Here is a 9,383-nt window from a genome sequence, read left to right as displayed (position 1 = left end):
GATTTGTGTTTTAAGTCATTAACTGCAATAAAACAACCTTCTGTTACTGAAAGTTCAAAGGGAATGTTTTTACTAACAGATCTCTGAAATCTCAACAGCTAAAGTTAGTCAGGAATACGGATGGCTTTAGGATAGCTCTTGGCAAGGTTTTCTTGCATGTAATTCAAATAGCCTGCTCTTGACTCAAAGGTGTGTGTTTTACTGTACTCACTGTGGAGGAGGTTGTATGTGCACTCAGAGTTGGCTTTTTTCCTTTTTTTGCACCAGTCCTAGGGCTTGGGTGCTGTTCCTAAGGCTCAAAGGCTATTACACTACCACTGAAGCCACAGCTATTTAGTTAACTGGAGATTAGACTCTCACTGGCTTTCTTGCCCTGCCTAGTTGGTCTGAACCACAACCCTCAGATCTCATCCTCTTGAGAAGCTAGGAACCGCCATTGTCAGGAGCCTATCTAATAGGAATGAACAAATAGCATGTTCAGGCATTCTGAAATTTTTATTGAAAGCACTGTACTATGAGCTGGAAACAAGATGTAAAACAGTTCCTCTGGAAGGAAACAGCTGATAAGGGAATATCTTCACAAAATATTGTTTGTGAGATGAATCCTGTGATGCCATTTGACAAGTCAAAAGCATGAGCTAGTCAGAGTGGGACTGGAAGTATGATGGTAAGTCAAGCTTCTCTGATTGCTTCGGTTGTTTTTCCCTCTTGCCTTGTTAAGATGGCTCTTGGAGCTGGAGATGGTGAGGTTGAAGAGGTAGGTAGAAAAGACCAGACCATTTCAGGTTTGGACTTTATTAAAGCAAGAAATAAAATCTGGTGGAAAACAGTCCAGAGCAGATAGCAGATTACCGTCTAGATTAGACCAGTTAAACAAGGGTATTTAACCCGTCACAAGCTTAGTGGGCCCAATTATAGCTGTTGGGCAGCATTTTCTTGTGATAGAACCTGCTCTGAAATGAGAAACCATAAGGTCACAAATATAAACAAAACCCTGGGGTAGAGAGTTCCTAGGTAGGTCTGAGTTTGAACTGGATGAGCTATAAAAGGTGGCCAGAACAGAAATGAAATGTTAGGACCTAAAGATTCTTGGACTGGTGAATACAGTGGAGGGTCCGCATTAGAGATGTTAAGGATACTGAAGGTCAATTGCCTCAGAAATTTAGATGACAATGGAAAAGTTGTAGCCGGAGGGAATTACTGTATTCCATGTATGACAAAGAGGGCTGAGGCAGGAATATGGGTGAGAAAGCCCTGGAGCACAGGTTAGGACAGCTGTGGAGGACTGCAGCCAGAAAAGATGCTCTGTGGGTCTACTGTGGTCATGTGGAGATCCAGTTAAAAGAATGGAAAGACAACTTGCATTGACACATAGCTTCCCTCTCCTACTCAGTAAACACAAGACAAAGACACTAAAAAGTAACACTGAAAAACAAGATTCTTACACACAAAATAGAACAGGGAGCTTCATGTGAATAATAACAGTCCAAAAGTTAATGCCTCTGTGTGGAGCACTAGTTTTAAACTACCTGGAGCTGGGGAGATCACTTTCTGCCCACTTGGCATTCTATTGCCAAGAGCAAAAGCCAGCTGCAGGTCAGGAGTCCTGGAGGCTGATTAATAGAAGCATCTGGTGGTGCTTGTAGGCAGATAATAGATGGCTGGTATCCAGTTTCAGAAAGGAAGAGGCAACATCAAGTTTACAAGACTGTCCTTCCAGTTATAATGCAAAGATCATTCAACTCAAGTATGATGTAAATCTTTAAAAGAAGTAAAGGATGCTTTTTGTACTCAGGAGACACAGGTCCAAAATACTTGCTTAATTACCTAATTCACAGTTTCAAAAGTACCAGTGATAACACCCCTCCCAACCCATTGCTGGCTCTTCACTAAGTTCAAGTGTCTATCTTGAGACGGGCAGCTTGAATAGTTTTCACTGTTTTTGCTGTGTGCTTTCCAACCAGATTGCTTGTAGATAACTGAGATTTTTCTTCAATCAGGCTGTCTTTAGACCCATTTCTTTTCTGAAAGAAAATATTTTTAAAAGTCAGAAGAAGAAAATGCAGCCAAAGCAAGCTTTTAAAAAAGATACATCAGAAGCCAGTGTAGGATCCCACATTGAGAGAGAGGCTGATTAAAGTCAAACACTGTCTCAAATCAGAAATTATTACACTTTAAATTTTTTATGGTACTAAACTAGATATTCAAAGTTAATGCATGCCGAGCACAAATGGCACATGCTGGGCACAAGTGGCTCATGCCTGTAATCTACTCAGGAGGTTAAATCTGAGGATTATGTTTTGAAGCCAGCCTGGGCAGTAAAGCCCCTGACATTTTTCCCTCCAATAAACTAAAAAAAAGCCAGAAGTGGAGCTGTGGTTCAAGTAGTAGAGCAGTAGCATTGAGCAAAAAAGCTCAAGGACATCACCCTGGCCAAGTTAAAACCCCAGGATTGGCATGCACATACACCAGAGCTGCAGTCTGTTCACTAAATATTCCCTCTAAATAGTTATATAAATAACAAAGACGGGTTTAATCTTAAAGTCAATCTAATACGCATAATTAGAATTCCCTAAAACTAAGGCATAATTCAAGCAAATACACAAATATTTGGTAATTCCTAAACCAGGATCTCAGTCTACTTTTCTGAGCAGAATAGGATTAAGATCTAAAGATTCAAGGTTTGAAGCCTGCCCAGACTTTTGTCTCCACTTAACTACCAAAAAGCAGAAAGTGGCTCAAGTGGTAGAGTGCCAGGTTTGTGCAAAAAGCTCAGGGACAATGCTCAGGTCCTGAGTTCAAGCCCCAGAACTGGCACATATACACAAACACAAGATCTATTTGAGCTAAACACAAATCACCCTTTAAGAAGTCACTTCCCTGTGTTTTTAGGAGTGGTTTGTCTCTGCTGAAGCAAAGCATTGCCTATTTAATAAAAATTCCAGAAGCATGGTAAATCCAGATCTATATTAAAGGAAAGGTTTCTAAATGGACAGGTTTTGTGAGCAAAGGATGATGGTGTGCATTAGAGAGGAAAGGGATTTTATTAGAAGGCCTTCCAGTAGAAAAACTAGAAAGTGACTTAAAACTGCTTTTCAAGTTGGTCTGGGACTCCTTGTCCGCAGACATTAAATAAGCCAGTGAGTCAAGTCTCCAATCCATCCTCTTCCTGCCTGCCTCTTGCATGAAAATGTGCTCTGAAGTATTTTGCAGATTACTGCCTGAACTCTGTACCAAAGTTGGAACTTGGGAGATGCAAATTTCCTGTTCCACTGGTCACGCCAGCCCCCTTCCCAGGTGGCAGCCAAATAAATGGCTTACTTTGTGGTACACAGAACAAAAAGTAAAATCTAAACACTTATCTCCTGGACTCAAGGCCCTCCCCTCCTCACTTTGTGTGCTCAGGTCACTCTGGTCTTTTGACTCTTCATAGCATCAGCTCCTCCCAGGCTCTTACCTTTGCTTACATCAGCCTTCTACCTAGTAACCTGTCAAGTCTCAGTGTTAACTGCCACATTCTGAAGTGGCTTCTGACCACCTACTTAAGTGAGGTTACCTTGTTGATTCTCTTAACTTAGATCTCTATCATTTCAAAATACCTACATGATTTTTCTTTTGTCTGTTTATATGTATATGCTAGAGTTAGCAAGTATTTTTTGTAAAGGGTCAGAATGTGGACTATGTTCTGTCCCTATCAAATACTAATTATTTAAGAACAAGAAACCTTGTTATTAGTGCCTGTACCAGAACAGGCGGTGGGCTGATCTGGTGATGAGCTGTGATTTACTGACTGCTTGGGCCAGTGCTTATTACCACTTATTGCAAATGTTCAGTGCGTAGGTAGCTGTTTAATTTGAAAGCAGGTTTAGGATCACCACAGGCAAGATGTACCTGACTTACATACAGCAAAATGAGAGCTATTATGTATAATTTGCCATTTTTGAAGTTCCTCAGTGATGCTGATAAATCATACAGATTGTCATAGAAGCTGTGTTTGTTGCTCAGATTTCCATTCCAGGCTGAGGCTATTGGGAGTCCTGGCTTGCTGTACAGCTCAAATTTGAGACCCTCTGGAACTACCCTAGGCTGAAGAGAGCCTCCCCACCCAATACCATGAGTCTTCCAAGAACAGCCCTCACCCACAACACTCAACCTCCTCAGCCCAAGACTGGATGACTGAAGCTCCAGAGCTTCCCACAGGATCTCCACTGCAGCTATAGGACTGAGCTACACAGTTCAGCTTGTGCCTCTGCCCAAACCTCTCTCCTTTCACTTCCCAACACGTACCACAGGGTACTTTCCGATAAACTTCTGGCACATGAATCTCCATCTGCTGATCTGTTTCTAAGGAAACATAAGGTTTTGTTTTGTTTTTTTTTTTGTCCTTTAATCAAGTCATTGATTAAAAAAAAAAAGGAACAGGACAAATGAAAGATAGCATATGATGGATAACAGCTTTGTAAGTTAGCCTATGAACTCCCAAGTTTTTAAAATGCATAGGCTTACACACATTTTTATGGAGTGAGATTCTCTACAGGATTCTTGATCCAGTGAAAACTGCAGAACAATAGGCTGACACAAATCAATCATAAATGTCAACTTTGCATTTGTAGTAGTTAACAAGCCTATAAGTCCATCCAATTGTCAGCCCATCCTATTAAATATCTGCTGTGAGGATGATGTCAAATAGTGCAAAAAGGCAAAGTTCTCTGATACCTAATTCAGGAGAGGGTTAAATTATGTTAAGGCAGCTAGTTTCCTTTAACCACATTTGTGACAAATTTCACGGATGTAGGTACCTCCTTTTGAAAGGAAAGACAGAACTAAATTAGGATTTGAGTAATTGTTTTGTCTGCCATAGTTAACAATAACATTTGTCCCCACTTTGACTTTGTTTCTCTGGCTTGAAAAATACCTAAAACGCCTTTTTTTAAGTAGGGAAGCTAGGCACCAGTGGTCCTTATTCTTACCTATATTCCTAGATACTCAGAAGGCTGAGATCTGAGGGTCATGGTTGAAAGCTAGCCTGGGCAGAAAAGTCTTTAAGATTCTTATCTACAACTAACCATCAAAAAGTTGGGAGCAGAGCTGTGGCTTAAGTGTTAATTGCTTGCCTAACAAGTCCAAGGCCCTGAGTTCAAATCCCAGTGCCTCCAAGAAAGAGCAAGAATCTCAGAATGTACTTAATGATTATCTTACCTACCAAAAGGAATTCTCCAAAGCACAAAAAGCTTCTGAAATTTGTCAACAGTAGTACACCTTCTAAACTTCATTATTACTAACCTGATGAACAGTAGAGCCACCAGAACCCTGAGCATCTGAAGAACGGGTCACAGGAAGAGGTGGTACCAAATCTGTCTTTGAACTGCAAGAGAGTTTTAAAATTAATGAAGAGCCTAGGCATAGTGGCTCATGCCTGCCTTCCCAGCTCTTTGGGAAGTAGAAACTGGGAGAATCAAGGTCCAAGGCCAGCACCAAGAGGGGAAACTTTCCCAAGACCCTATCTAAAAAGTAACTACAACAACAACAAAAAGACTGGAGGTTAGACTCAAATGGTTTTGAGTGCTTGCCTTGCAAGTGTGAGGTCCTGAATTCAAACTCCAGTAAACACCACCCTTCACCCCCCACCACACATACACACCACAAAATACAATAGGTTAGTAGCTAGACTCAGAACTTAAGTGAAAGAGGGCTGTTTCCCTCATTGGCAAAGGCTGTTTTGGAACCACATGCCAATGTCCTCAGACCTGCCCACTTACTTCACTTCTGAGAGAACTGATCGCTCTCCATCTGAACACTGGGACCTTCGATATTGGCGGTAACTTCGTGGTGAATGAGAATGCCTGATTCGGACTGGGTCACCCTGAGTCCTGAATGACAAAAAGAAGAAAGAATGGGCAGGGAGGAGGGAGGGAGGGAGGAAGGAAGGAAGGAAGGAAGGAAGGAAGGAAGGAAGGAAGGAAGGAAGGAAGGAAGGAAGGAAGGAAGGAAGGAAAAAGCAAGAAGGAAGGAGAGAGAGAGAAAGACAGAGAAGAAAGCAAACAATCCATAAAAATAATTAGAACAGGATAATTTGATTCTTCCTGAATACTAAAACTGCAAAAATGGCTTTAAGGCTGGTTTTTAAAAGAACTTGCTTCTTACAGGCCTGATAGCCTTTAGTGACTTAAACTTCATGATCTGTTCATAATAATAATAAAAATGAAACACTCCCTCAGCCATCCACGAAACAAGAACTGTTTATAGAGTATTTGCATGTACAGGTGGATATTTGTTTAACCACCAATTTAAATTCAACCTTACAGTTGAATTCTCTCCAGGAGTATGGAAGATACAATGTAGTCAAAATAGCATCTCATGCCTATCAGAAAGCATTCATCATACTCCTGTCTGCTAATTAGTCTATCATTAAGAATTCAATCTTGCCTGGCTCTGGTGGCTCACACTTGTAATGCTAACTACTTAGACGGCTGAGATCCTGAGAACTGAGGTTCAAAGCCAGCTTACAATGAAAAGTCCGTGAGACTCGGATCTTAACCAGTACCACCAAAATAAACAAATAAATGAATAATAAGTCTTTACTTGCTAGATCTTAAATGTTCTAACCACAAAAAGTGAAATGTATGGTGACAGATATGTTAATCAGCTTGATTTAATGATTTCACATTGTAAACATACTAAATCATTACATTATAAACAAACTACATGGTACTTTAATCAATTATGCCTTTGATTTTTAAAACTTCCATCTTTGTGTCCTATAAGGGTGGTAGGGAGAGGCTAGGATTTATCAACCTGAATTTTCTGAGTATGAAAGAAGCACGGGTTGCCTAAGGGAAAGCAATCAATGGAGTGGGCACAAACTTCTGACCAATCCCAGCAAGGCAGCACATACAATGAACAGGGCAGCCACCTGACGGGGACCGGGAACCATATTCCAATGCTTGTGAAGCCTGTTCAACTCCACGTGCTAGTTCTACAACAAATGTTTTGTGCTTTAAGGCACATATGTGCATAGGACTTGAACTTGAGCCTGTGCACTGTCCCTGAGCTATTTTTGTTCAAGGATAGTGCTCTATCACTTGAGCCATACCTCTACTTCCAGCTGTTTGGGTGATTAATTAAAGATAGTCTCATGGACCTTCCTGCCCAGGCTGGCTTTGAACTGCAGTCCTTAGATCTCAGCCTCCTGAGTAACTAGAATTACAGATGTGAACCACCAGCACCTGCTTCCATATTCACTTTTCATTTCTGTTAAAATATACAAATGAAAGCACTACAAAGAGCACAACTGAAATGCAAGAAGGAATTTCTCCCCTAGCATTAATAAAACATTAACAAAAAGATTTTCAATGACATACTCACTCTATTTTAGTGTAAGGAATCTCTTTTAATTGCTCTTCTGACAATCCAGATGGATCTACCAATTCCTTTCTAGAAGGAAATAATCATGAGAGAAAACATTGCAATGTCAATATATATATATATATATATATATATATATATATACACTGATATCTTTCAGTGTATGTATCTTTTCCTTTATAATCTTGTTCCAAAATGCATTAGTGAAACTAACATATATATATATAGCAGGGGGTATGAATGAAAAAATGTGTTTAAAGAAAAATGGAAAGAAACCCTTCTGGTAGCTCTTATGCTTCTTTTTTTGGCTTTTCTACATGTACACTTCTGCCATCCCCTGCCTGTTTCCCTTGTGGTAGAAGTCTCTTTTCTTCTGGATTTGTTTTCTTTTGTATGTATTTATAAACTATTGGAATATCTGAGGTCCACTTATGGATGAGGTAAGTGACCTCAAATAGGAGCTATCTGGAACTGTTTCCCTGGCTGCTGCCCTACCCTGGGCTTGGACAGCATATAGTGAGTAGCCAGCTGGCAGGCTGTGGACCAAAGCTGCCTCTCAGTGGCTCTTCTTGGTATTGCACTGTACTACAATGATGTAAAGACCCCAATACTCACTGAATATGTTTCCATAACTCCTCTTTTGCTTGGACATCAGGGCTTCTCCTGTAGATAAAGAAAGCAACACTCATCTCTGCAACTCTGTTTCATTTATAATCTAAAGACTTTATAACCTACAGACTTAAAGATCTTATTTGCCATCTGAGAACAGAAAAGGAAGGATAGGCCAGGAAAATTATTTTTGATAATCATCAAGTAAATTTTTGACTGGGGGCCACTGAAGAAAAATCACGTTTCATTGGAAACATCACCTTGACAACCTCATCCAGATATCAGTAGTTTGCAATAAAAATAATAAGACATCACCACAAGAGGGAGCCCAAGCCCACTCATTGAAACTTGCAAAGCTATTGTTTGAGCTCCAATGCCTCCAAAGCCTCAGTTTGAGCTCCAGTGCCTCAGTGAATAAAATACCTTTCATGGATTCTTGGGGGGAAAAAAAAAAGAGCAAAAAAGAGTTTCCTTCGGTGATGCTAACATTTCCCCTAACAATTGTAAACCTTGTGGTTCTAAACCTGAAAACTGGACCAGATAATACTACAACTTCCTACTGTTTTCCCAGACAAGATCCAATCTGTTGCTGATGAATGCTTTATAAGATAGGAGGCTTTGTATTTCATACACTATGTCTCTGGTACTTAATAATGAATTGAATTTTCTAGCTTTTCATTTGGGATACAAAAAAACCATAATGAATGAATAACTATAGATCATCACATTTTGAGCTTCAGGAATTCTGTAAGAGAGATTTATACACAGTGAAGCAGGAAATTAAGAACATGGGAGGAATTGAGAGATCCATAGCTAGCTCACTGTATTATCTGAAATGCCAAATAGACACATGCAGAAAATGTTATATACAATATACATAATATATATATTATATTGATATATTTTTCTGCAAAGAACAATTTTTCAGTTACTTTCCTCAGATATTTCTCCTTTTCCTCCCTGAGGCTTGAACTCAGGGTCTGGGCACTGTCCCTGAGCTTCTTTTTGCTCAAGGCTAGCACTCTATCACATGAGCCACAGAGACACTTCTGGCTTTTTTCAGAGTATTTTATTGGAGATAAGAGTCTCACAGACTTTGCTGCCTGGGCTGGCTTTGAACCATGATCCTCTGATCTCAGCCTCCTGAGTAGCTAGGATTACAAGCATGAGACACTGGCACCCAGCCTAGAGAATTTCTTTTTTTTTTTTTTTTTGGGTCCGGTCGTGGGGCCTGAACTCTGGGCCTGGGCACTATCCTTCAGCTCTTCAGCTCAAGGCTAGCACTCTACCACCTGAGCCACAGCGCCACTTCAGGCTTTTTTTCTTTTTGCTTATGTGGTGCTGAGGAATCAAACCCAGGGCCTCAGGCATGCAAGGCAAGTGCTCTACCACTGAGCCACCTTCCCAGC

The 9,383-nt window shown here is 40.4% G+C and overlaps 1 protein-coding gene across 2 annotated transcripts in view; it reads right to left on the bottom strand.

Annotated features, from left to right (window-relative positions):
- Positions 1-1,451: 1,451 nt before the first annotated feature.
- Epb41l4a (erythrocyte membrane protein band 4.1 like 4A) overlaps positions 1,452-9,383 on the bottom strand; it is a 227,802-nt gene continuing 219,870 nt past the window's right edge. For both annotated transcript variants that reach the window (XM_013020442.1, XM_013020443.1), the window contains 5 exons: positions 7,981-8,028; positions 7,366-7,434; positions 5,760-5,870; positions 5,284-5,365; positions 1,452-2,024 (listed from right to left, as the gene is read on the bottom strand). In XM_013020442.1, coding sequence (XP_012875896.1) covers positions 1,896-2,024; positions 5,284-5,365; positions 5,760-5,870; positions 7,366-7,434; positions 7,981-8,028 — 439 coding nt within the window. In that variant the 3' untranslated portion in view covers positions 1,452-1,895. The remainder of the gene's footprint in view (positions 2,025-5,283; positions 5,366-5,759; positions 5,871-7,365; positions 7,435-7,980; positions 8,029-9,383) is intronic.

Source organism: Dipodomys ordii, unplaced genomic scaffold, assembly GCF_000151885.1.
Source record: "Dipodomys ordii isolate 6190 unplaced genomic scaffold, Dord_2.0 Scaffold50, whole genome shotgun sequence".
NCBI lineage: Eukaryota > Metazoa > Chordata > Mammalia > Rodentia > Heteromyidae > Dipodomys > Dipodomys ordii.
This window is presented reverse-complemented; position numbering and strand designations above follow the sequence as displayed.